The sequence below is a fragment of the Numenius arquata genome, chromosome 20, assembly GCF_964106895.1.
Source record: "Numenius arquata chromosome 20, bNumArq3.hap1.1, whole genome shotgun sequence".
NCBI classification, from domain to species: Eukaryota; Metazoa; Chordata; class Aves; order Charadriiformes; family Scolopacidae; genus Numenius; species Numenius arquata.
Genome location: NC_133595.1, coordinates 5,840,091 through 5,867,904, shown reverse-complemented (window position 1 = coordinate 5,867,904; position 27,814 = coordinate 5,840,091). Strand labels below are relative to the sequence as shown.

General features: G+C 55.8%; 1 protein-coding gene across 1 annotated transcript in view; it reads right to left on the bottom strand.

Moving 5' to 3' along the window:
- AGRN (agrin) overlaps positions 1 to 27,814 on the bottom strand; it is a 120,810-nt gene that overhangs the window by 42,544 nt on the left and 50,452 nt on the right. Inside the window, 2 exon segments of the mRNA XM_074161589.1 lie at positions 937 to 1,152; positions 17,810 to 17,857. Coding sequence (XP_074017690.1) covers positions 937 to 1,152; positions 17,810 to 17,857 — 264 coding nt within the window.

Genomic DNA, 27,814 nt, shown 5'->3' with positions numbered 1-27,814 from the left:
CTGCCAGTGCACATTGCCGGCTCATGTTGAGCTTCTCATCCACAGCAGGATGGATCGTCAGGCAGGATGGATCATCAGGCAGGATGGTGAGGCTGCAGGACCAGCCCCGACTCTGTGGAAGGCGAGGCAGGGAGCTCGCTCCCCACCTGGCACTTCAGGCAGAGCTTCTCCTTTCTAAACCTCTCAGCCTCGCTGCTGCCAGCTCCCTGCCCTGCACATGCTCCCCGAGAGCCTCTTGCTCCAGCAAACGAGCAAAATGAGGGTCCTTAAGGCACCTCCTGCAAACCATAATTAGAGGAAGAGCTCAAGGAGCAATTTCCTCACTGATGGGGAAGGGTCAAAATTTATTTGCCAGCTTCTTTGCTTTTATTTTTCCTTTATTTGTCACTTTTTTATGATTATTATTTTAAATAAATCACTCGGCAGTCTCTCCCCTCTGACAAGAGCCCCAGCAGGAGTTCTGGGTGCAGATTTATTGCAAGCCAGAGCGCCGCGTGAGAGAAAGGTCAAGTTAATTTACTCTGAGATGAGGAGACTGGGGTCTCATTTACACAGCTCCTTGCTCACAGCTGGTGAATGCCAGGCTGGGGAAGGGCTTTCCTCAGCCTCTGTGTATGCCTGGTCCCTCCAAGTCCTAGCCATGGCAGATGTGCCCCACTCCAGGGTGGCAGAGCTGCCCAAGACAGAGGGCTGTTCCCCACTGGGCTGTCACACACCTCTTGAACATCCCTTGGCCACCAGTTTGCCTGCTTATTAAACTCTGCTGATCACTGAGGCAGAGCTAGGGGTTCTTTCAGTGTCTCGTCCCACCAGACTTGTCCCCGGCCCCAAGGACATCACCAGCACCACAGTGATGACATGAGCCTGGGGACAAGTCTCCCTGGCCTCCTCACGGGGTCACCTCCTGAAAGCAGGAGAGCCTGCCCTCCCACTCACCGCATGGTCCCTTGCTGATGACTTTGATCCGCCTCTGTTGGTTGCACTGGGCCTTCTCCAGCTCACACTCGTTGCTGTAGGTGGAATAATCCGAGCCACAGACAGGAGCCACCACGATGGGACAGGCCGTCTTCTTGCAGACGCAGGAGGCTTGAGAAGGGTCGGTGGGGCTCCTCTCGCACACCGCCCCGAAGCCGCACAGCATCCCTCGACACGCTGTGGGCACAGACATGGAGAGAGGTGAGCCATGGGTGCTCCTTTGTGAACACGAGGGGTGCAGACCAGCACCCAGATCCAGGCACCCACCCGTGCCTCCCCTCCCCATGTCTCCAACCCCACTACAGACATGGAGGAGCATCCCCAGGGCTCTGGAAGGCATTTGCTCTGCCTTGTCCTTAAGCCTTTGTGATTCCTCCCCAACACAACGTGTTTTCTGCTAACCAACAAGAGAAAGGAAAGTCAAGGAATGGCAAAGAAAGCATCCTCACCTGTCCCAGCGGGGGACAGATGGTCCCCCACGCACACACACCGCTTTATTCATTGCCATTTATGTAAAGCAGCCGAATCACGTGGCTGGTGCCTCTCGAAAGGAGATGCACAAATCTCTTTATCGCATCCACTAATCAGAGCAGCCAGCACAGACCAGTTCAGCATCTGAATTGCTAATGCGCTAGGAAATGGAATTCTTCGGTTGGAGGGAGGAAGGGAGAGGACAGGTGACTCCAGACCCAGCGGTCTACAGGTGAGACAGCGAGAGATGCCGGAGCTTTCTGCCCATGGTCACGGCCCTCCACTCCAACCACGCACTGTCGGGCACGTCCATACGTCCAGCCAGCACCCTGTCCCTGTGCCCAACGCCGTCCCTGTCCCTGGGGGCACCTCCTGCCACCCCCAAACCACCCCGCGCTCTCCTACGCACACCGCACACGTTAGAAACGGAGACTGACCTACATAATGAGAGAAAGAGAAATCATAAAAGGCAAAATAAAATGCTCGACAGCGGCTCATTTACACTTCAATTCCCGGGCGTTTGCCTTTGACTGCCTTGAGATTTTGAGCTCATACGCACAGCAACAATGCGCCGCTAAAAGACTAATATCATCACATAAAAAGGAACTCTCTTTCTCTCCTGCCCAATATCTAAAAGCAATTCATCATTTTTATGAAGCGCTCTGGATAGTCTCTCCTTCTCTTTCTCTCTCTCTTTTTGTTTTTTTTCTTTTTTTAAATGCAGATAAGCCCGTTGAACTCCGAGTTTAGAAGGTGCAGGGGAGGTGTGCAAGTGAGGAATGTGAAATGCAGGAAAAGTCGGGCTTTCTCCCGTCCTCCCCACCCCGAGGCGCAGGTCTGAGGAGCAGAAACGTAACTGTGTAGTGCATAATCAGCTGCCAGTCACCGGGGAGGCAGAGATGGAGCTGTCTTAGAGACTGGGAAAAAAAAGGAAAAGGGGAAAAAAAGGAAAGGAGCTGGTGTGTGCAGCAGATGCAGGATGTAGAGCCAGCTTGGAGTTCAATCAGGTGCCTGCTCATGGGCGAGGGGCAAGAGGTGCCTGTCTGCAGGCACTTGCCTTCAGGACACGCCAGCCCAGGTTCAGCAGCACTTTTGCAGATAGGAAAGGAAACCAAGGTGGGAAGCATGTCCAGGGTTTCAAAGCAGGTGACAGGGACAGCTCTTCTGTTCCTGTCTTTTGGCGCAGAGTATGGCAAAGGAGCCTCATGCATCCAAGGCCAGGGGCTTCCGAAGCAAACGGCCACCCCAGGTCTGGTCTCACCCAAACGGAGGGTTTTCAGTGGGACCCAATTCAAGGCAGCACCGAGCATTTCAAAAACCCCATCGTAAGACCCTGGTTGCTATTTTTGGGTGCATTTCCTTCCCACCCAGCTCACGCATCAACACTACTTCTGCCTTCAGTCCCTTGCCATCCATTCCTCCTGCCAGCCTACAAACCTGGCAGGGAAAAAAAAAAAAACAAAACAAAACCAAAAAAAACTTTCCAGCACTGGAAAAGACTTCTGAAGAAATTCAAACATTGCTCATAGTTTATACTCTCCTTCAAAGAAACTTTAAAAATTGTTCATTCCGATTTGGAGCCAAACTGGGTCTCGTCACCTTTTCAGTGATCCTCCCTGTAATTGTTTTGCCCACACACATTTAAGAATCTCTTAATCTGAAGTGATAAAAGCAATGTTAAATAATAAAAAGGCCACAAAATATTATAAAGTTAATTGGGTCAAACCACATAAAGAAAACTGATATTTTATAGTTTCAGTCTATCCTTGCCCCCAGAATCACGTTTCATAAACACATTAGGGACATAATAGGCCAATATACGAGCAAAAGAGACGCTATAAAGGGTATTTATTTACCTCCTGTTCTGCATCAACCGAATGTTGTAAAAGTGAGCTTTTACAGCGCCGGTGTTTGACAGACACCTTCCCACTCCCTGTCAACAAGCTCCATCCCCAGGAGAGAAGCTTGGACACCACGATGCCTTGGAGCTCATCCCAACTCAAGGGGACAGCCCGGCTGCCCCACGGACGCCCAGGCAGGACAAAGAGTGGGGCTACGGCAGAGTGTGACCCCCAAACACCCCCCTAGGGTCCTTCCTATGGATGAGGACCCAGCTTTCAGTGATCAGGCTGAGGAGGAGACAAAGGGAGAAAGAAATATGTTTCAAACCAGAAACAAATTGTGACAAGCAAATTGGTTGTTTAAGTTTCTTTCACTTCTGATCATCGCTGGTGCTACTGGTGAAGAAGCCTATTTGTTCACAGCAGATGATTTTCGAAACTCACCCATCCAGTGCTGCGATGCAGCTGGATGATGCAAGCTCAGGAACACCGACAGGAATAAAACAAAATGCCTTAATTCCCCTGCCAGACCCAGGAGATGAAACAGGTTTATTACGCCTGCTAAGATGACTCAACCCAACAAGCTCTGCAAAGGATGAAATTCAGAGGGAGCTTCCTTCTTCCCCAACATCTCTCTCAATCTCTCTTTCTAATTTTACCTGGGAGGATGCAAGAAGCAGGAGGAATAAAAGCTGGGAAATTAGAAGCAAAAAGAAGAGGCTACCAGCCCAGTCCCAGGGTAGCCAGCATGGACCAAGCCTTCACAGAGCCACCCCAGATAGAACTGCTCTGCTGGGTGCAGGCAGAAGGCGGCAAGAAACGAGGCACAAAAAGATCTTGTCTTGTCCTAACGCTTGTACAGGACAGCCTGAATAAACTCCAGGCAGCAAATAAAGCGTACAGAAGTGCAAGGACCTCTTTAATTTGATTCCCCGAAGCTGCTGGTGGAGACAGTGCTATCAAAAGCAGCCCACAAGTGAGGGGCTGCAGGTTGCTCACCATTGCTATCTCAGGCGCCCAGGGCTGGGCCATGCTCTGCTGGGTGTCAGGCCAAGATACAACAAAGGGACCAGCTTCACCTTCATGCTCCTGAGCTCGAGAAGAGACGGTGCAGCCTCCTGCCCTGCTAGTGTCATCTGTACAACATCACCAGGGTAGCGACCACATGATTTCCTACCAGCATGCCTTCTACATCACCCGACAGACACGCCAGGGCAGGGCTTGGTTGAGACCAAGCCCAAAGTCTGCCTTATCCACAGCAACACTGCAGCTGGAGGCTCTGGAGCCACTGGAAGGCAGTGGTGAACCACAGTCAGTGTGATCTTGCAACGGATGGAGTCCCCGCTTGGGATGCTGGAAGCTGCAGCCTCTTGTGCCGGTTCCCCGGTCGCAGAGGGGAGGTGGGATCTCTCAGAGGGATCTCTCTCACAGTTTCAAGACTGTGCTTCAAAAACTTCTACAAAGCACACAGCGAGGCTGGGCAGCAAGGTCAGAGAGCGGGCTGGATCTAAAGCAAAGCACGGCTCTGGTTAAATCATCCCAGCGCGGCAGAGACCGGGCGCAGCAAGGCATCTGGCAAACAATGAGAGCTCCACTTGTCTGGAGCAGAAAAAAGCTACAGCCAGGAGCTGACCTTTCCCAAACCTCCCGAGCCGCCGAAGATGAGGGAGAGGAACAGCTAAAGTGAGGTATCTTATACAACACTCCAGCAAGCTGCTCAGAACAAAAGGGAGGGCTCGGGCTTATTGTAACCACGCTGAATACCAGCCAAGCCTCTCCATGTCTCTTGGCAGCACCCGAGCAGAAACGGGACAATAAATAACAATAACAACAACAACGATAATAATAAAAAAAGACTGCGCTTGCTGGAGAGGAGAGGAAAAGCAAAAGGTGTTGCTACAAATAATTCACGGTACCGTGCTTCCCGCCACAACGGAGTCAGCGTGACTCCACGGGTGGCCAGAGCAGTCTCCTCACCCCTCAGCAGCCCCAGCCTGAGCCTGAAAAAGCAAGAAAGGCTTTTAGAGGAGATCAAAGCTAAGGGAAAGACCTGACCGGGCTCAAGAGCCTTGTTCCAGCTCTGCTATGCTATGTTCTGAGGCTCCACCTTGTGTCCTGCAGTGACCACCTAGACCTTCGGGGCTGAACTAGATGATCTCCGATGGTCCCTTCTAGCCCCTACCGTTCTGTGATTCTGGTTCAGGGCAAAGAGCACAAAGGAACGCTAACGAGGGTTTCCTGTCCTCTGGCTAATTGGGGAAGGTGAGGGCCACAGCGAAGCGCTGTGGCCTCTCCTCCGAAGAGCCCAGAGCGGAGGAAGGTCAGGGCACTGCTGCAGCCTGGAGAACATGCGGCTGCATTCTCCAACAGGCCAGGGGAGCTCCCACCCCGCAGCAGCTGGAGCCACGGCTGGCCTCTGCCTGCCTGCCAGCTGCCTCCTGACCCCAGAGACGAGCAGATGGGGCAGTGAACCGTGCCACTATGGTGTCCCTTTACCGCACAACCACCTGCAGGGTGGACCTCGCCTGGCCTGGGGGCTCACAGCGTGGGGTGTTCATAAAAAACACTGGGACAGAGGAGCAGGCACGTCAACCAAGCGACAGAAGCCACCTACAGGAACACTTTCTCTGGACCGATGCACGGGAGGCCAGAGTGGGATGTGAACCGCAGAGAAGAAAAGGGGAAAGGAGATGAGCTGAGAGGAGCCTCTGGGAGCATATCTACATTGGCAGCTGAAACTGAGGTGGGAAAAGGGAGAGTCAGGGCTGCAGAGTGCTTCTTACTGGGGTCTGGGCACAAAGAAGAACAACACGACCCAGCAATGTGCGCTTGCAGCCCAGAAAGCCAACCGCATCCCAGGCTGCATCCCCAGCAGCATGGCCAGCAGGGCAAGGGGGGGGATTCTGCCCCTCTGCTCTGCTCTGCTCTGGGGAGAACCCCCCTGCAGCAGGGCTACAGGAAAGATGGGGAGGTTGGATGGGGTGCGAGCAACTTGGCCTAGTGGGAAGTGGGGTTGGAACTAGATCTTCAAAGTCCCTTCCAACTCTAACCATTCTGTGATTTGATAACTACCCATTGCACCAGGTGTAACGACACCGGTTCAGATCCAAGCCTCCCACCCCGTCCGTGACACTTCCTCAGGCAGCCCCTAATTAGCACCAGGAAGGGAGCAGGATGCTTCATTACCAGGAAAGCCCCTGCCAAGGTTCAGCTCAGCATTTCCCCGAGCAGGCTGTGCGGGCACAGGTGGCTGGTACTTCATGAGTAGCTGCCAGGGCAGATGGCACCAGCTCCACCTCCTTGCGTCCGACAGTGCCTGCAGATGCCCAGAACGGCTGGAAGGACAGCTGAGAATAGGATGGCTCTGCCATCAGGGAGGGCCAGAGCCACCACAAGAATGGCTAGGAGCCGCTGAGGCTCCCGGCATGCAGAGAGATGCAGGACTTGGTGTGAGGATGCAGGCAGCTCGGGAGAAGATTGATGTTGTAGCAAAGGTCCCACTTGAGCTGGGTCCGAGAGACCAGGCAAAACGAAGATGCTGCACAGCACGCCCACATATAGTTCCCCATCCCTGGAGGGGTTCAAGGCCAGGTTGGACGGGGCTTTGAGCAACCTGGTCTAGTGGGAGGTGTCCCTGCCCAGGGCAGGGGGGTTAGAAGTAGATGAGCTTTAAGGTCCTTTCCAACCTAAACCGCTCTATGATCCTGGAGCACTCCTGGGCCAGAGCTGGCAAGACTATTCTGCCAAGTGAGAGCACTTGGGTGAGCTTCTCAATCCATCTCAGCCTTCTTCTGAGCCTCCTGGACCGGAGCAGTGAGGACAGGCAGCAGGGAGACAGCAGCCGGCTGCAGGCAGGAAGGATGGAGAGCGGCTTCATCTTCAGCTTCACTCCCCCACTCAGTTCTGCACCTTGGTTCTTCCATTTACAAAAAACGCAGATAATAATAATCACCAAACCCCCAATGTCAGTAGGTAAATAGCTCAACATATACTTATAGGGATTAATAACAAGCTGGCTTCCTCAAGTGCTTTGAGATCTTGAAGTGAAGAGCTCTATATAATAAGCCCCAAGCATTCACATTAAAATGTTTCTCCAGCTTAATAACAATCATCATAAATGTAATGTCAAAATTGCTCTTTTCCACCGTACAGAAAAGGAAAAAAATGCTACTGGAGCAGCTTGCTGATTACATATTGCACCCTGCCAGGCTCTCTGCCAACTGCGCCCTGCCAACTGTGCCCAGCCAGGCCACCAAGAGTGACACCTTCCAGGTTGCTCAAATCCCCATCCAGCGTGGCCTTGAACACCTCCAGGGATGGGGCATCCACAGCTTCTCTGGGTAAATATCTACATTAGAGTGAAGCCACCATCATGGAGAAGGCAAGAAGCCACCGAAATTGCTGAACAGCACCTAGGGCCTGTGAGGATGCCGCCATGGACAGTTCCTCAGCCAGAAGACAAGAAGCTCAAGCAAGGTAGTAGCAAGCACATGTAACAGCAAAGGGCAAGGACACGTGCACATAAACCCCAGGGGCTGAAGTCCCCGGTGGTAGATGCCCCATTCCTGGAAACATTCAAGGTCAGGTTGGATGGGGCTCTAAGCAACCTGATCCGAGTTGAAGATGTTGCGGGGGTTGGTCTCTTCTCCCAAGTCACAGGGCGACAGGACAAGAGGAAACGGCCTCAAGTTGTGCCAGGGGAGGTTCAGATTGGATATTAGGAAAAATTTTTACACTGAAAGGGTTATTAAGCATTGGAACGGGCTGCCCAGGGAAGTGGTTGAGGCACCATCCCTGGAGGTGTTCAAAAGACGGGTTGACATAGAGCTTAGAGACATGGTTTAGTGATGGTTTTTTATCAGAGTTAGGTTGATGGTTGGACTCAATGATCTTAAAGGTTCCTCCCAACCTAGACGCGTCTATGATTCTATGTCCCTGCTCATTGCAGGGGGTTGGGCTATATGGCCTTTAAAGGTCCCTTCCAACCCAAACTAGTCTATGATTCTATGTGGTCAAGCCTTCCTTCTGGAGAAGGGGCAAAGCCCCTCCACGACACCCTAAGCAAGCCTGCCCTGCTGCCATCCATTATGGAAGGCCACCGCCGGCGCAAAAGGCAGGGGAAGGAGGGAAAGGGGAGGGCAGAGCTGCTTTCGGGGCTCCCTTGTGCCGAAAGGGCAGAGGGAAATGCCAGGCCCGGGGACGGAGCCGAGCGCCTGTGTCAGGCCGGCATTAATTCTGCACGAGGTGCCCGTTGCCATGGAGACTGGCTCGGCCGGCACTCCAGCCCAGGCTCTCGCCGCCTCCTCTCACCAGGCCCACCCTCCCTGCCATCAATATTAATTGCATCAGCCGGGGTCTGCTCGGCGAGGGAGAAGGAGCCGCCTGTCCCGCTCAAAGGCCTCTGCCGTGGGGCTGGGAGAGCCACACGTGGGCACCGGCAGCGTTCACCCCACAGCCCTGGCTAAACACCGAACCCATGGTGGACGGCAGGCATCCACCATCCAGTTTGGACGACGCGTTCTGAGGATGGAAGGTCCTTAAGAAACTGAGAGAATGGCCCACTATCTAGTTCAGGAGCCTCCGAGAGGCTCTCAGCTCTCCAAAGATCTTACTTGTACAGTTCTACACGTGATGCCCAGGAAACCAAGCATCTTCTCATTGAGTACCCTGTCTAAACAAAAGTACTTTAAACACGCAATAGAAATAGTCCTCTGTTGATTTTGCCACTTAATCCAACATATCTTACTTTGACTTATGCTTGTTAACCCTTATATAAGGTTTATTAAGCATTGGAACGGGCTGCCCAGGGAAGTGGTTGAGGCACCATCCCTGGAGGTTATTTAAAAGACGGGTTGACATAGTGCTTAGAGACATGGTTTAGTGATGGTTTTTATCAGAGTTAGGTTGATGGCTGGACTCGATGAGCTTAAAGGTCCCTTCCAACCTAGAGAATTCTACTACGATTCTCCTCAGACCACAGCGTGGTAGCTCAGCCTCACAAACACACCCTGTGCTCCTGTGTCACAGGGGAAGCCCAGAAACGTGGGCATCACCAGCCACATCCTTAAAAAAGCCCAGCTGCCTGAAAAAAGCTCTTCCCTTCTAAAAGCCACCATGAAGGAAATCTAACCCATGAGCAGCAGAGCGGTCAGCACCGCAGGGACAACACCGGCCGTGGGGGCAGCACGGGCCAAGGCGGACCAAGGAGGAGCAGGAGGGAGGTCATAATTGGGGGTCAGGAGGGGCGGACAGCAAGGGAAAAAGTTGATCAGTCGGAAAATCTAAAAGCAAAACCACGTGCTGGAGGGCAGAGAGATGGTAGTGAGCAAGGTGAAGGCAGCACCGGGCAGGGCAGGGTGGAGCGGCGAGGAGTTGAAAGGATCTGTGTTCTTGGGTCTAAAACATCAAAGTCACTCTTGCAAATCAAACATCATCTTAAAAGACTCTCTCATTAATCTGTCACCAGCGCCCCCCCCCCCCCCCCCTCTCCTGCCCCTGCAAGAGCTGCTCTGAGCAGACTGCCATGGCTCCTGATCACTGGAAGAATTCATCAGCCTCATTCAGAGAGAGGAGAAGTTTGGAACTGTGCTCCACAAGGGATGGGAGCGAGAAGGCTCCTGCCACCCTGCCTGCCCACCCCAGAGCACCCAGACACACCCCCCACCCCCCCCCCCCCCGCCCAAGCCTCACCAAAAGCAGGAATCTGCCCCCAGGAGCCACGCCACAGCAAAACACCCAAAGCTCAGCGCACACAAAGAGCGCGCCCAGATGGGACAGCAGCCCGTACACAGCCCACGCGAGGGAGGGAGGGAGGGAGGTAAGGGCAAGGAAAAAATAAAAATAAATACTTGGATGGTTTTAACCTGCTCCCACCTGCCTGGGGAGGCTGCGCTCCGCAAAACGGAGTATTTACAAATCAGGGAGATGAGAGAGCTCAGCAAGGGAAGGTGGGCTGCAGCAGCCTCCGGGCGCCTGGAGGGAAAGACGGCTGGTCCGAAGCAGGTCCGAAGCCAGCACTCAGCTGCACCGTCAGCAAAGCCACCACGCCGCCCTCTGCCCACCTCTCTCAGGCCACCGGGCACTCTGCAAAGTCTACTCACACTCTTTGCAAGGAGCTTGCTCCTACCCTGGGGGTCTCAGCCAACTTCACGCCTCCTCCCGTCCTTTACTCTCCCTCTGCACCGTCATATTAAGTATTAAACGTAGCAACTCCATCCCTAAGCCACAGGTCTAAGCCCAGCCTCCCCTCGGCTGCACGCTGCCTCCCACCGCACACCAGCGAGACCCCTTGTGTCACTGGGACCTGGAGCCACGTTCCTACAAAACCAACGTTCACTTGGCAAGAAATCCTCTGCATCGGGCAGTATTTGCAGTGGGATAACTCGGGAGCTGGTAGCGATGCACTGGCTCCCTCCAAAAGGTATCACGCGCCACCTTCAGCATGGCACGGCCAAGGGGAAGAGAAGACAAAGCAAGACAAATGCTGTTCCTTTGTCACAACGCTCCGAGACTAAATGCCAGCAGGATAGTCCTGGGAGATATGAGGCAGAGATGTGGGGAGAGAGGTGATCTTGGGGATCCGCAACCTTAGCAAGGACCTGATACAGGGGAAAACAGCAACACCTTCACAGCTCTCCCACCTACTCCTCCTCTAACACTTAAGCCACGTAACATGAAAGTGCATAAATTGATCCCCAGGAGAAAGCTCAAACCTCACTGTAAATGGAGAAGAAAATGCTCTCAAGAGATCAAAAGTGGTGTCTAATAACTGCTGCTACCTTATCTACCGCTCAGCTTTTGAAGAGCTATGTTTAGCATCTCTCCTCTCTCCAGAGCAACCCTGAAGCAGTCTGAGCTGAAGCACATTTTTGCCGCGGTGCTCAGGGTGCAAAACCCAGGCAGAGAAAGTGTCGTTCCCACCGCGGCAGTGGGCAGGAAAGCCAGGCTGGGCCACGGGACGAGCAAATGGGGGTGAAGCTCCACAAGCAGATCCCAGTCCTGGCTACTGACCTGTTGCCTCACTGCCACAGGGTGCGAATATAAGTAAGACAAAAGGAAGGGGAAGCCAAAGATGTAACCACGGCGACTTCACCGCAGGACCCCCTGGACCAGCTAAGGGATGGATGGCTTCACCTTGGAGGCATGAATTGCCCAGGATGCTGGGGCAAACAGGAGAGCACCCCACGTCATCCCATGCCCATGCTGCAGGTACAAGCACCACACCAGCAGCGCAGGAGGTCAGCGTTTCACTCTCTGTTGCAGTAAAGTCTTAGAGGAAGAGCCAGCACTATGTAATTAAAAGTGAGCAGCTGCCAAGAAGCCTGGTACAAAAATTTCACCTTGCACAGGGAGAGTGATTTTTTTTCTGTTTCATGATGTGTAACAAGACTTCCCACCACGCTCCGATGCTCCCAGTCCCTCCTCGCTCAGCAACGCCAGCCTGGCACAGCCAGAGGTGCAGAAACACTTCCACCGCTCACGCCGCCGGAGAACTGCCCCTCTGCCTGGGGACGGGCTACCCCAGTGTCACAAGACTGGGGGCAAACCTCTCCCTGCTCCCCACCATGCTCTCCACATGTGGCTTCAGCAAAGGAGTCACTTCTCAGCTTAACGGGCCTTGGGAGGGGAATACCGGCAGCACAGTCAAGCAGGAGAGCATCTCCACCGACCTGCTGTGGTCCTGGGGCAGCCTCAAACACACGTGCCTCCACGGAGCATCCCTTCCCCACACACACCTGATCCATTTCTCCACACGGAGAGGTGACAGCAGCCCGGTGTGCCCACTGCAAGGAGCACTAACATCACCCCTACTGTCCCACAGTGTTTGTCAGGTGGGGAGTTGACACGGGTGGACACCACAGCCCGAGGCAGTAGCGAGATGGATTACTGATGGAGTGGATCGCTCTCCCTGCTCCTGCAGGTCTGCTCCCAACATTTCAAACCACACGTGCGGAAGAGGGCCAGGAAAAGCACAGGTGGGAAAGGAAGAGAGTGTGGGTGGTCAGAAGAAGACCAAGGGCTGCAAAAGGCATCTGTGGGCAGACAAAAAAAAACACCCGACGGGTTCTGCAACACCTTCCCATTCTACTGAGATCAGCCTGCGCTATGAATTAATTCTGCGGCATCCAAGTCCTATATTGGCTTGTGTCAAAAGAGAACTAGGCTGGGATTAGCAGCCAAAGCCAGCAGGGTGTTCCAGTACCGCCAGGCACAAAGGGAACAAAACTGAAGAGCCTGGGGTTTATTTTAAGTTACATTTTCATGGCTCTCTTCCCAGGTCAGTCGAGTGTCCCCTCCTCTGACCCCCTGAGCAGGCGCAGAGAGCCACCTGGCTCCTCTGAGGCACTAAAAACCCAAGGCTGCCTCCCAGTATTCTCTCCGACAGGGACTGGAGGAGGAAGGGCTCAGCAGGAGGAGGGTACACCAGCACACATCTCTCGGGGCCAGGCCCTCTCACCGCCATCACGCCGCGAGGTTTAACTTCAGGGCTGCAGGAGAGCTGTGGGCAGCACGTGTGACCAGGCAAGGGGAGGTAAGGACCTTACATGACTTCTAAGCCCAAGACGATTATTTCTCCCTCATTACCTCCGTGCCAGCAGGTTACTGGCCAGGGGAAGTTGTTCATCAGAATCATAGGATGTCAATTAAAAACAATCAAATAAAAGGAAGGAGTATCTTTTCCCGGTGAAGAATCAAACAGGAGGAGCAAGATCAGGACCTACCAGTCGTGAAACATCATTTCCCAAGGCCACTTGGCTGTCCCTAGCAGAACGGTCCCCTTTGCAGGGCGGCAAGGCACACGCACCCTCCAGGCTGCCTTGCTGCCTCAGCACAGCCCAGGTAACACGCAATCTGCCCAAATTTATCGAGTCGTCTGCAGGTGGGGAGTATTTCCCAACACCCCTCTGGCACAGAGCAGATGCTCCGTAACTTCGGCACCATTTGCACCCAAGGAAGGCGAATGATGGCCACCAGCAAGGACACGGGGAACCAGTCCTCGCAACGCTGCAGGTGGCTGTCTCTCAATTCACAGAGAAGGGATGGCGGCTGGAGAGGGAGCCGCTGGAGGGGAAAGGGAGCTGGACTCGATGAGACAAAGCCATAACAGGGTGCTGAGGAGAGGGCAGCCGGCAGCCAGGTGAAAGACAATGCACAGGACTAAGAGCATCGCTGGATTAATCCCCTAACTGATTTCCTACGCAGACTTGAAAAGCCACCTGCACCAGCATTTTCTCTGCCTAACACCAACGTCTGGACCAGTTCTGCAAACCCTGTATTTGATGGGGCTGCCAGGCACAAGAAAGCATTTTTCCAATATTTAATTTCTCAGATGTCCTCATCTCATGCATCAATGCTGCTTTTATGCGCCCATAAATAAGCGTTTAGCGCTGCTCCCTTGGCCTGGTGCAACGGGTTGGGCCAGCATCCCTCTATCCACGCTTGCCAAAAGGAAATGCGTATCCAGCCCTCTCAGCCTTCTCCGACGTTTCCAAACCCAGCAGAGACAGGACCCACAGCTGGCTGGTGCCATTAGCACATCTGCAAAGGTGCACAGATGCCAGCGAAAGGGTTGGCTCCCCCCACCCTGGCAAGCTATCATGACTCTCCCCGTCCATGAGGGATGCTCGCTCGAGACAGGCTGAAGCAAGATGTAGCTGCGAGATTAGGATGCACTCCTGTCCTCCATCCAGAAAGCTGCTGGGGCCTGCAAGAAACCCAAACCAAAGAGCTGGGGATGGCATCACGGGTGGAGGGTACTGCCTGGACCCTGTCAAGGAGGCTCCAGCCTCAGTTTATCCTGCGTTGCTCCACTCCCAGTCCCGGAGAACAGGGGGAGGCTTAGCCTGCACCAGGAGCGGGAGAGGAGCATGTGTGCAGGCACGGTGAGAGCCAGAACTGCCACCAGCGAGGCAGAGCTTTGCTCTCCTCATGTGAAAAGGAGAGTTTGTGCCCCGCTTGCTGCTCTCAGCTCCGGAGCTGCCTGCCGATGGCCATGCCATCGCACTCGATGCAGACCTTGCTAACAAGTACCCCAGCCGAGAGGTCTTCCCTCACCCCTGCGGAGCATCCGGAGGAGGAGGAGGAAGGTGGCAGGAAGAGAGGGATGATGGGGAGCTCACCCCGAGAGCCCCGTGCCTCATCCTATTGATCCACCCGAGCAGCCAGCCTGGCCCTCACCAGCATGGCTCCGAGGGGGATTATTGTTCTCCCTGCCCTCCGAGGAGCAGACAACAAACCCCACCTCGCCTCCCGCACGCGACTCCGCCAAGGGATGCTGCAAACAAACAGAAACCTAAACCTCTTATCACAGACACTGCGAAAACAAGCAGAAGGGAGGAGGTACCCTCCAAATCCTCCCCCCCCACCATCGCTTTCCCCCCACCCCCTAGGGGATGAGGGAAGGCGCAGCCCACCCTGTTTGCCCCCTGCACCGCAGCTGCCAGAGCACTGCTGCCCTGGGGGGGGTCACAGCTGAGCCAACAGCCGCCCCCTCCCCAGGCAGACACTCCCCAGCTCCTGCCTACCACTGATGAGAGAGGAGACTGAGCCAGCTTGGATGCCACGGGCCAGTCCCTCAGGTGGGGAAAAGGCAACAGCCTTCATGGAGCACCACGTTTAAGAAAGCCAGGCTTAAGACCCGATAGAGCTTAACAAGCCCCTGCCCAGCTGCGGGAATGCCAGATCTGGGAGAAAGCCGTGAGTTAACAGCATTAATGGCCTTTGTTTCAAAATGAAGCGGAGACGACTCTATAAATTAACGTGGTGCTGAAGAGTTTTCTAGGGTAGAAATTGGTATTAGAAGAACAGGATGAGATAAATAGCACCTGAGTGCTAATTAGAGGCACCTCCCTGCTGGCTAATGAAGTCTTTCACCTCCAGTAGAGCAGGAGCACCTGGAGAGCAGTTATGGCTGCAGCACCTTTTGGTTATGCAGGACAGGGTCTTGGCAGAAGAGATGCCCGAAGTGCAGGAAGCCACTGCCTTCAGATGAAAACTGAGGTCTGACATTGCCAGGGCAGACCATGATCTCTGTCCCAGCTTTGCACCACCGTTCGGAAGGGGAAAGGACCACAGCAAACCTTCCAGTAGCAGGGTTTCCAGATAGCAACACCAAGTTGCAGATGCTCAGCTGGTACCAGTGGGCAGAGATCTGTTGGCTCCCAGCGCAGGCTGCCAGCTGGTGGCAACCTGGTGCTCACCACAAAGCAGACTGGGAGAAGATGAGGATCTGGCCCAGAAGATGAGGAAGAGGAGAAGAGAAGAACCCCTTCACCCCAGGAGGGACCTCTTCCCCATGCCCTCTGCTCCCCTCTTCCCAGAAACACTTCCCAAAGACAACGCGAGGCATTTGCACTGTGTCAGACTGGCAAAAGGAGGTGCCTCCTTTGGCAACCCACCAAGGGTGGGAGTTTTCCATCTCCTGTGGGGACCAGTGATCTTTTGGAGTATGTCATCTGGATGGGCTGGGCTTCTAATATTTTGGAGCCCTAAGCTAGGAGTTACACCTACGTTCGTTTTTATTTTTGCTTTAGATGTCTTCTCTGGTCCAATTATAGATTAATCACATTTTATCTAGCATCCGTTTCTCCCCCGCCTCTTTCCCCACCCCCATCAGAGAAGGAAAGAAAGAAAGAAACAAACGTGTTATTAATTGGCTGCTGTTTGCTGCTGGGTTCTTATCTGCGCACGTGAAACTAGGGAGGCTGGGGAAGGTGACTGAACAGCCTGCCAGCAGAAAACAGGGTATTTTAAGCCTGATTTTCAGAGAAAATAAAGCTCCTGTGATGACATTATCTGAGCATGTTCTTGCCTGCCTGCATCCAACAGCCTCTAAAGCCAATGACTGATAATAGCATGGCCTCAAAAACCAAAGTTCCTACAGATCTGTGAAACTGGAAGTTCTTTAGTAAGCCCAGAGAAAAGGTGTGAGGTGCTGGTGAGTCCACGGCTCATCAGACACCAGGGAATCCACAGGTGAGAGCCACAGGTCCAGGGAAAATGCAAGTCTATAGGAAACCCAGGTGCTGTCCCACCTGCTCTGCCAGGGAAGGACTAATAACTCTGGAAGAGGACAAGGAAAGCATCATACTGCCTGGCAAGGTCAAAATCTGGAGGTGGGGAGGGAATTGTTAGGAGACCCCGGAAGCAGAAACCTGTGGGACCCAAGCAAGGATGGGAAAGGAAGGAGGGCTGCGTTACAGTTCCCCAGAATTTATGTGCCTGCTCCCTTTCCAGCAAGGGCAGTGGAGATACCTGGCGTCCAGCAGAACACCAGCTTCCATTCTTGCTCTTGATGCTGACAAGGCTGAAACCTTTTGCCAGCTGGAGCACAGACCCAACAGATTATCTGGTAGCACTTATATAGCTTCAGCAGCCGACTGGTCCAAGACTGGATGGGCTGGGATGATTCAACTTTGGCTGCACAGAAGCAGTACTTTAATGAACTGCCAACAGCATCTCAGCAACCTCTGCTAACCTCAAAAATCACCTCTCCCAGCCTCAAAAATCCTCTCCCTGAGCTGCCCAGCCCACGTCCCACGCACTTGCGCTGCTTTGTGCCCATTTAACCTCCCGCTGCCAAGAGCCAGCACAACCCACTCCAGTCCTTTCCCAGCAAGACCAAGACCTGCTAAGGCAGCAGAGAGTCCCGGGGAAACACCCCGTCCACATCACTTCCCTGAATTAGCATCCTGCTTGGCCTACGCCTGCTCTCCGGACAGGGAGGACATCTGCTGCCCAGGTCACAGAGAGATGTAGCCTCGAGCTCCAGGTTCCACAAGCTCAAACTAGTCACCTCCCTCGCTGTTCTCCTCTGGGTTGCTCTGATGCTACACCATAAAAAAAGGAGGGACCAAGGGAGGCAGAACACCATTTCTGGCTATTTCCTCATGCTAACAGCCCATCACCTTCTCATGGTCCTTCCCTCACCTGCGATGTGGTATGTGCCACATACCATGGGCACACGTGCCATTTGCTTTTTATTTTTAAATCTGTGCTTGCAGAGCACCAAGTCTTTCTGCACCTCCTTCTGCTTCCCTCCTCCTTTTGCCAGCATCCAGGAAGACACTCAGGGGCAAATACAGAATAGCCACTGGATTTAACACTGCTGCTTTTAAGGATAAGGTCCCTTTCTCCAGTCCATTTTCTTTGTGGCATCAGCAGATGAACCAATAAAGCTCTGCAAACCACTGGAGCACGTGGAAGATCTTATCTCCCTTCCCAGCTCTTCCCCACCTCCACCACAGCCACCCAGGAAACTCTCTGCTGAGAAGGGGCTGCTGTGCCCCCCAGGGACAGTGGCTCTGCCCTCCCTCCTCACCCTGGAGAGCATCCCTGCATCCCCAGGGCAAGGGCACGGGCATGATCCGGGCACCGAGAGCAGCCAGTCAGCGGGAAAATAGATCACTGGGTCAGGAGTGCATCCAGCATCAGCTGCGGGAAGCACGAGAGGCTCAAGCCATTTGCTCTCAAGCGCATCCTGAGCGCAGGGACCGAGCTCCAGCAAGCGACGGGATACTCACCATCTCGCGGCGTGGGCGGCGTCTGAGTAAAATAACTATTGGGCTTGTCTGCAAAGAAACAAAAAACACTATTAGCAGTTCCCTTTTGCGAGTTCTCCCTTCTTCCCCCTCCCAAGACCTCTGTCCACAGCTCCCCAGCAGTTTTGGGGCCAGTATTTCATTCCTTCAGCACACGTGCGCTGCACAAACAGGCACTGACTCCCAGGGAGGTCCTGCAGCAAGAAGGGAGCAGCAGGAACAGGAGCCAGGAGCCCCAGCTCTCCCACTGGTATCGATGGAGCATCTCTGGCTTGGGATCTGGCAGCAGCCCTCTTCTGCCTGGCAGGGCTGGGGCTTGCCTCAGCCCGTCGTGTGCCATTTCACTGGGGCTACGATGCAAATCGTGCTGTGTATCACCCCTCACACACGCACCCAACCTGGGCACCGTCTCACCACATCATTTGGGTTGAGCAGGCGGGAATGCTGCAGCCTCCAAGGGAAGAAGGTGGGAGAAAGGGGTAGCCTGGGGCAGCAGAAGGTGAAACCTCCCATGGACGTGACCCAGAGCAAGGTGGCACAGCCTCGCCACCAGCCAGTCCTCTACATTTGGGTAACCCCTGATTAGGCAGAGGAGCAAGAAGATTTCCACTGAGGCAGTTGGCTCCACAGGGCCTGTCATCCTGAGTGGGAAACACCCTAAAATCAGCATCAAACTGTGCTCTGCTCTTTGTTAAGTGATGTGCCCAGGGCAGCAAAGCCAGGCTGTGGCAGAGGACACACCACTCATTACTGGCCAGGCCTTTTCTCTACCATCACCTGGGCCCTGCTCCTGCCAGTGCTTTTTAAATGCATTTGTGTATTTTACAGTTTTACCCATTTTTATTTTTTTTTCCTAACCACCCACACACAGCACGGGAAACAGCGCATCCCAAAGCCAGGCTGGAGGATTTGCCTGCCCTCTAAAGGTTTTTCTCACAGTAGGTGTTTGGCACTTGCCAGCATCACGGAGGTCAAAGACGCCGCTCCAGGATGGAGCCTTCCTCCACAGGCTGTGCCTAGAGCAAGCCAGCCGTTGGGAGGCCGAGCACCTGGGGAAGGATGAGGCAACACAGTGCCTCGAGCAGCCGGCAATACGGGGACGTGCCCACACCCAAGGGTGCGACCTACGCAGCCACACCAGGGATCAGATCAACAGCCTAACCTTGGGGAAAACTCCCTCCTGCCCAACCCTCTTCAGAGCAAGAGAGCGTACAGAAAACAGGGATCCTGAAGCAGGCAAGGAGACCCATCTCCCACCCATCGCGTACAGTGACAGTGACAGGAGGTTGTAACAAGGGAGCAGCAGAAGTCCCTGGTCAGAACAGGACTCTCAGAAGACCATCTTCTACCCCTCACCCCCTAAAACAGCCCCGCCAAGATCCCCACCTCCCAAACAGACTGACCGCATCCCTCCCAGGAGCACCACCCACATTCAGACCTCAAGCAGCAGGTTGGGAGACACAGCATTTGGGGAGGGGGGGGGGGGGGAATGGGATACGGGACACAGAGGGTGCTGTCAGAGCTGAGAGCGTGAGCACGGTGGGGAGCTGGAGCCCACGCACACCCGCCTTCGCAGCTCTGCTGTTCTGGGCCAGCATCACCTCAGGGAAAAGTGGGGCAGAGCTGCAGAAAGGGCTGTCGCCTCCTCAGCTTCTCCCCAGACAGCAGAAGGCAAGCGATGAGCATCTGGGAGGAGGGTGAAACTCAACCTAAGGCTGGCAGCGTTGGGAGGGCTGTCCTGGCACACCGGCTGACCTAACCCCTGCCTCTCCCTCCCCTGCTCCTCCCACGCCCCCAAGGACACCTACAGTTGTTGAGGAAGAGCAGGACGGCAAATCCCAGCGTCGAGGTGGCCAGGAGGATGAGGCAGATGTTGCAGGGGATCATGAAATACCGCACCACCAAGGAGACCTTGTGCTGGTACATCCGGTCCCGCTCCAAGGCCCCCGGCGCCATGGGGTACTGGCAAGCCGTCATGCTCGGCCGTCACGCTGCAGGCCAAAGCTCAACCCGCCACCGACCCATCCAAAGCAGAGTAGCCACAAGGCTCACATGGATCCCTCTTCCCCGCCCCTCCCCAGTTGTCTTCGGAAGCCACAGGATTTAAGTTTTCCCAGAGGTTCCCATCCTCCGCTCGCAGGAGGGGGCCAGGGGCACCTTCAGGAGTCAGAGTTTGTCCCCACGTCTGCCATCTCAGAGGCACAGCCGAGGGGTCAGGTCCGAGCCTGCTCCAAAGGTCCGGCCCCACAGTCCTGTGGGGTCAGCAATCCCTCTTCCAGCCCAGGAGGTCTCAATCCACACCTGCCCGCGGAAAGCAAACTAAACAACCCCAGGCAAAAGTGCTGGGAGCTCAAGTTCTGCGGCCAAACCCACCGGGACGGGAACAAGCTGCTACCAGCGCAGGAATAGCCCCGGCACCAACACACACCGGCTCCTGAGAGCAGGGCTGGGAGAGAGATGGTGTGAGGGGTGCTGGCATGGGACTCCTCGCAGCCTCGGCAGCATCCGTATCCTCTTGGCAGGGATGGGAGGGAAGGTCTCGCTGCCCCGGCAGCGTGCGGCTGCCTTTCAGCTCCCCGCTCAGGCTCCGCACCAGCCTCGCTGAGCTTCCCCCGCTGTCCACGCGTCTCCTCCGGAGCAGGCAATTCCACGCTCACCGGCTTCTGAGCAGCCAGGAGCAGCCCAAGGGTGCCGCTCAGTTATCCCACCCCCCGGGAGAAGGCAGGCGCTCCCCCTTCCACGCCGAGGCTCCTTTTACAGCCGCCGTACATCCATCCCCGCTCGGCTCCGCTTTCCTCCGGGGCAGCCGATGCACAGCAATCCCCCGCCGTCGCCCCTCCTTCGGCAAACCGGGCGCCAGCTCTCCGGTACCCACCAAACCCTCCGGTGAGCAAGAAGGGACCGCAGCCCGGCTTCTCCCCCTCGGTGGGCTGTCGCCTCGCAATCCTCGCCGGCGGAGAGCAACGCTGCCCACCGCGGGGACCGTGGCAGCCACGGCTGGGACAGGCCAGGTCCCCTCCTCACCCCGCTGTGACATGCCAGTCCTTCCCAGAGAGATTCCAGCTCCCGGCGGAGCCCGGCATGGAGAAGCGGTGATAGCAACGGGAGCGGCGGCTGCCCTGGGTGGGTGGGGGAATAGATGGATGGATGGATGGGTGGGTGGGTGGGTTATCGTGCGGAATGAGCTCAGAAACCCTAATTCCAGCGCCCGAGGATGGCCCCACGCAGCATCAGACAACGGAGCCAACGAGGAAAGAAGCCCAAGCCCGAACGCCCGCCCCACGCCCTGAAGTTTCCCCGCCCGCTCCTCTGCCCCGCGGGGGCCGGCGTTGTCCCCCCTCCCCTTTCCCTTCCCTTCCCTCCCTCCGCCGGCACCGGGGCTCCACGCCCGCCCCCCCGGCTGCAGGCTCCGACCCCCGGCAAGCTCAGGATGGCGGGGGGGGGGGGAAGCCAGCCAGCCCCTCCCGAGCGCTCCGGCGGCCAACAAAGGGGAGGCGAAGGCGAACGGGGCGGCGCGGTGAAGACAAAGAGCAGGAGGCGGCGGGGTCGCGCTGCCCCGGCTCCCCCCGGGGGCGATGGGGAGGGGGTGTGGGTGTGTGTATGTGTGTGGTGGTGGCGACGGAAGACCCTCTCCCCGCCCGGAGAGCCGATTCACCCACTCGAGATGCTGAGAGGTGGAGAAAGTCCTTCCAGCCTTCCCCAGCATCGCTCCCGGAGTGGGGCGAGACCCCCAGGGACAGCAGCAGAGCCAGGCAGCGAGCAGGAGCAGCCCCTAGTTACTATTTTCTAGGACGCTTATTCTAGAGGGAGGCAGGCACACCTGCACACCCCGGGTAGCCCCAACACAAACACCCGGGGGGCAAGTCCAGGAACCCGCTGAGTGCCCTGGGTCCCAGCACGCCAGCTGAGAGCACGGAGGGGAGAAAAAGGATGCTGGGATGCAGATGCACCATCAAGCTGTGCTGCTCCCTTCCTCCCCTACCTGGGTGTTCCTGCCCTTGGGAAGCCAGAGGTCTCTGGTCACCGCTTTCCTTGGGCAGGACGCTGCCAGTAAGGACAGGAAAGCTGCCAAGAGAAAAGCTGGGCTGAAAGCTAGAGGAAGGTCAGGGCCAAGAGCCAGCTTTCTTGAGTGAAGGTCCAGCAACAGGGCAAGAGCAAACAGCTCTGCTACAGCCCAAGCAGTCCTAAAGGCAGCGATATCTTAGTTAGGTTGATGGTTGGACTAGATGATCTTAAAGGTCCCTTCCAACCTAGACAATTCTATGATCCTATGATCTGGTGCCCACAAGACAAGGCCAGGCTCCCAGGACCTCCACTCCATACTTGTTCTCCACAGCATCTCTCCAGGCTGAAGCCCCATCTCTGGTGAGAAGACATCCCTGGAAAAAGACACAGCCCCCGGCAAGCTGGTTCCCTGCCCACAATACCACCCGTCTAGAGCACCGTGACCTGCTGCCTCACTTCTAAGGCACCATGGTCCTTAGCAAACAGGCCGAGCTCTTCCTCAGCATGGAGGAAGAAAGCAGTTCTGGAGACTATGAACAAAACCCTGAGAGAGGAAGGCCCTCCGGTTACAGAGCCGCCCAAACACAAGACTAGGCTGACTACACACAGTTTCAGAGGCTGGGTTTATCATCCAAGCCACGGGACAGGAGGATCTTGCGGCTTCCTCTATCCCTGAGGTGCTGCAGAGGGACTGTCTGTACCCTGCTGTGTCATGAGCAAGGCAAGGAAGGAGTCCTCAAACACCCGGCCCCGTGCCCGTAGGTCAAGATGAGCACTGTGGAGATGTGGCAGCGGGCAACCCCGCTGTGGTCACACTGGGAAGCTCACTGCAGAGAAGCTGCTTGAAGTTCCTCCTGTCTCCCCCTGCAGCAGCGATGGGGCAGCTGCCGCAGCCAGGAAGGGAAGCAGAACTTCCCCATGGCCACTGCTGGTGGCCACCACGGCAGACCCAGGTCGCGGTGTTGCCCCATGGCTCGCCAGCGTTCTCCTCTCCCACCAGGATGTCCGTGTGCCATGGCTCCATGAGGCAGCTGCTCTGCCAGCGACTCCGGCTGCAGGGACATCATGGGGGGGGTGTCCAGCAGCACTCCCACCACCCACACTCCTCCAAAAGGCAACAACAACTTGAGATGGGAGAACAACCCTCGCTGGCAGCATGTACCCCCCCCTTCCCAGCCCCAGCCTGCTCTTGCCGTGCTGCCCCTCCCTCCTTCCCTCACCTTGGCAATTCAGCTGGAGCCTGAGGGATACAAACACCAAAGCTGAATCCGCCCACTCTCCCCCTCCCACTGGGAGATGCAGAGGAGACTGGGTGGTCCTCTAGCAGGGCATCTCAGGTACCATGAGATGGTGGGTTGCAGGGTCTGCTGGTGGGATTGGCACAAGCTGCCCTACGGCCACACCACAAAGCCACACTGCTCCTCTGCTGGAGACGTGGGCTGAGAGCATCCTGGGCATCCCAGCACCACAGATGCCACTTGCCAAGAGCAGTACAGCAGAAAGAGGGAGAAGGGAGGAAAGAAATCCAAGTCACGTCCCAGACATTGCTCCTCTTTAAACCTGCATCGCTCCCTCCTCTCCCTGAGGACTCGCAGAACATGATCCCAGCTTGCTGCGAGGCATGGGCTGCATCCTAACCACCCTGCCAGGAGGAGAGCCCACACGAGCAGGGTGCCTGATGGCCTCACGTCCGAGCAGGAAGGCAGATGGGCATTCACTCCGAGAGCCATTCTCCTCCCGACACACACAAGGGCTGCAAAGAGCCCCCGAGAGCCCAAGTGCTATGAGTTCTCAGCAGGAAACACCCTGCCAAGCTGTCTCTCCCAAGCAGACCCCTGCCAGGAACCCATCTCTGGAGCCCCGTCACAAGCAAAGCCCTCTGCCAGGGAGGGTGCTGAGGAGCCAGGTAGAAAAAGGCTCCTCAGCCAGCACCAGAGGCCACCAGGCTGCCTCCTAGGACATGGCACAACACCCCTCCCTTCACCAGGGATGAGACACGGCTGAACGTGTCCTGGTAACTGGATGGAGACCCTTAACCTCACCACGCACAGACCCCCTCATCCCTCCAACGCAGTATTTTACCCCTCAAAGGATAATCTTAAGTCCCCACCGCTGCTGCCCTCCCAGTACCCTCCCCAGCTACCGCAGCCCCCTGGGGATTTCTGGAGCATCACACAAGAAGCCAAGGCCTTCCCAAAAAAGCGAGCAGAGTGCACTGGCCCTCTCCTTTGCTTGGTCACCATGTGGCCAGCTTGGCCTGGTCCTGCATCCTTCTGCTCTGGGACACAGGTCCCAAACTCCTGCCCAATGCCTCCACCAGGGTACTTGCCGTGCTGATGCCGGCCCAGCAGCATCCCTCTCCCCCCCTGGGTAGGGCTTCGGAGCCATGCTTCCCTGGCAATCCCAGCACGTGCAGGCTAAGGCCAAAGGCTTGGGATAAAGAAAAAATTCCCCAAAGGGAAGCGAGGGCATTTGCATCCTCCTGCGTGCATGTTTACACATGCAAATCAGCCACCACACAGTCCTCCCTTTCTTCCCAGGTCTGCCAGGACTCTGTCCCCTCCAGCCATTTGGGGGCCACTCTTAGGGGCAGCACTGCCTCAGATCTGAACAGCCTTTGTGTCCTGGGGGAGGCAGGTCCAGACTCCAGCATGGGCAGATCGGCTCATCACCCTCGGGGGAAAGACAAAACCCTTGCTTCTTTGCTACTTGAGAGTCTTTCAGATGAGACTTTATAATCAGAAAAGCCATCTACACCGGGGAGACATCACACTTGCCTGGTCCATCCATGTAGGTCATCGTTTTTGTCCGTAATCGCCTCCCTCCCCAGAGCTGGCTCCATGTAGACATCCCTGTACATCTCTGGTGTCTCACAAATGCCCTCATCCTTTGGAGCCAGCTACAGCACACAGGGACAGCCAGCTTCCACCCACTCCCTCTGCTGACCATGCCCTTCCCTCTACACTTCTGACACCAGCACGTGAAGGACCAGGCAGGAAAACACAGCAAGACCTGACAAGGTGAAAAAGCACATAAAAAAGCGCTCCATGATCTCGGCTCGGAGGATGGCTCCATGACCTCGGCTCAGAAGTGAGCAGCTCGGAAGAGGTGGCCAGCAAACCCAGCAAGCACTGGGGGACACACCACCAGCTCCAGGCCAGTCTGAAGTGGAAAGAGGTGGATGTGCATGAGCCAAAGCATCTGAGACATGAGGAGGGGATGCTCAGCCCCCCTCCCGGTACCTCCACATCTGGCTCAGTCCACAATGGGACAGCCCAGCCCGGCCAGCCCCGGGTAGAGGGGACTTATCCCTCTGCCACGCCAAAGTTCCAGAGCATCCCTGCTTTCAGCATTCCTCCCTCTTCCTCTTCCTTGGGGCTGGAAGGAGCCTGGCTGAGGCTGCAGGTGTTTGGAGGAGGGCCAGCCCCAGCAGAGTGCGAGAGGCAGAAAGCCACCACGTCTGCCAGGAAAGAAGAAGAGGGAGGGACGGGGGACAGCGTAGCATCCCTCAGACACAGCTGCTGTTCCCTCTACCACAGGCAAGGAAACGTTCTCTTTCAGCTCATCCATATTCCCCCCTGCCCAGTTTTCTAAATGAAAGTGTTGAGTGCATTAAAGGCCTCCGTGTGGTGACCAGCCAGTTTAAAGCCTGGTGCCATTAATGGGTCTGTTTCCGGGCTTTCACGGCGAGGATGTCACGGCTGCTGCCAAAATGCAGGAGCCGGGCAGCAGGGGCTGGGTAGTTCTACCCTCTCGCTTCCGAAGCACAGAGCTGGCAGGAGTCACGTCCCCCACATCAGCTGCCCTGCACCTCCGCGCTGACCTCGGATAGGGGTGGCATCCCCTGGGACCCCGCATCCTTGAGCCACCAGTTACTTGGGAAGAGATAACGCCAGCAGGAGACACCTCTTTGGTTTCCTTCCCCTCCCCATTTCTGCCCACCAGGCGCCAGATACCAGCCTGCGACACCAAAAAAAAAAAAAATCAGTGCTGCTTTGGGATGTGACTGACAGCCGCCAATCTCTCCCTCCTCCCCAAGCGAGAGACCTCGCAGAAGCCCCCAGCTCCTGCTGTTGCCAGGCTGATTCCCCACCTGGCTCCCTTCTCCCTAATCCTGTTTGGCAGGGAGCTAATTGGGATTTATCTGACAGCACCCAATGCCTAGAGAGCCATTTTGAGCTTCCTCCAGGGAGGGGGAAGAAGAGGAGGAGGAGGAGGGAGCCTGCAGAAGGCGTTTGCACATTCTCCTTTCCCCATCCCCTCCTGCAGTTTTACAGGCTAATTACCAGCATTACAGAGAAAGGAGCAGGAGGGGGAGAAAGTGGGGATTTTAATTATTTCATTTAACACTTGGCAGGACCCAGCTTGACTCCTGCTGAGCAGCGCTTGGAAATAAAGAGCTTTTAAACCCTATCAATGGGAGACGGGGGAGAGGGTGCTGGGGTGGCCAGCCTGGTGTGTGTGCCGGGAAGGAAAAGGGGTGTTAATTCACACCATTCCCAACAAACAGCCATGCTGGAGGACAAGGGGAGCCAGGCTACCCCCCTTTAAGAGGGGGGGTCCCCATTTAATGATTTTGTCCTGGAACAGCCCCCTACCACGAGACACTGGAGCATCTTCCAGGTGTGCTTAAGGATGCCCAAGCATGGAGCACGTGTATCCTGGGAATACAGGTCACCTTCTCCCAGCACTGCAGGTCCTTCTCCGAGCTGAAACACCACAGCCTGTCCACATGCTGTGGGGCAAGACAAGCCCCTCCGTTCACACATGTCCCCCCACAAGCACCGCACAAAGCCCACCCCTCTTCCACCTAACCCTCCATACGTAACGGTGAATGGGTTTTATGAGGTCTCTGCCTCCTCCCTTAAAAAAAAAAAGGAAAAATAAAACAAGGTTTGCACACAGAACTGGGTGACCAGATCTAAAAGGACAGGGCTGCTGCCCCACAGCAGGCACGCAGCAAAGCCAAAGCAACCCAGGGGAGGGAGGTGACAACTCAGCACCAAGCCACACAGCTCCCCGTGGTTCTGGCCAAGGAGCCCAAGCGCTCTTTCTCCAGCCCTGCCATCCTCTGCCTTCGCAAAGATAAACCAGGTGACTGCTCACACAAACTGCTGGCACCCGCACTCCTGGCCCCGGCTCCTTGCTCCCTGTGAGCCCAGCTTGCGGGCTCCGAATGAGGCAACTGGGCTTGCACCCACAGTTCAAGAGGACTTTTCAAACCAAGGCACCAAGCTAGGAATGTCCTGCCTTCAGTGGCCACTGCCTCCTTCCTCCATGGTTCCCAGGAGAACCCCGTTACCCGCTGGCTCGCTGTGCTGTCAGGACAATTGCAGGACTTGCATTAAGGAGCGATGCCGAGAACAACACCCAGGCTGGAGAGAGGAGACCCAGGGTGATGCTGGCCCCTCAAACCTGTCCCCTCACATTCTCCCGATGCTCTGAGGGTGTCCGGAGCTGGCTGTGAGGCTGCACAGAGTGGAGATGTGCTCTGAGCTGCAGCCTGGGATGCGAGCCCGCAGCCCTCGGCTCCTCGGCAGGCTCACACTGCCACCTGCCGCCCTCGCCAACCCTGCCGTGCTGCCAGAAACTCGGGCTGAGAGCTGAGCACACATCACACCACAGCATCTCCACTGCGAGCCCACGGCATCTCCACTGCGAGCCCACGGCATCTCCACTGCGAGCCCACAGCATCTCCACTGCGAGCCCACGGCATCTCCACTGATGGTGCATGGAGGGGATGATGCTAGAGCAACACGAGGGTGATGAGGAAGGGAAGCCTCTCCCCTCGCTGGGGGACAACCAACCAGACCTTCCAAACACCTCAGGGGTTACAGTCTGCCCTGAACACCGGGTCTACAGGAAAGCTGGGGAGGGACTCTTTATCAGGGAGTGTAGCGACAGGACAAGGGATAATGATTTTAAACTGGAAACAGGGAGATTTAGATGAGATTTCAGGAAGAAATTTTTCACTTTGAGGGT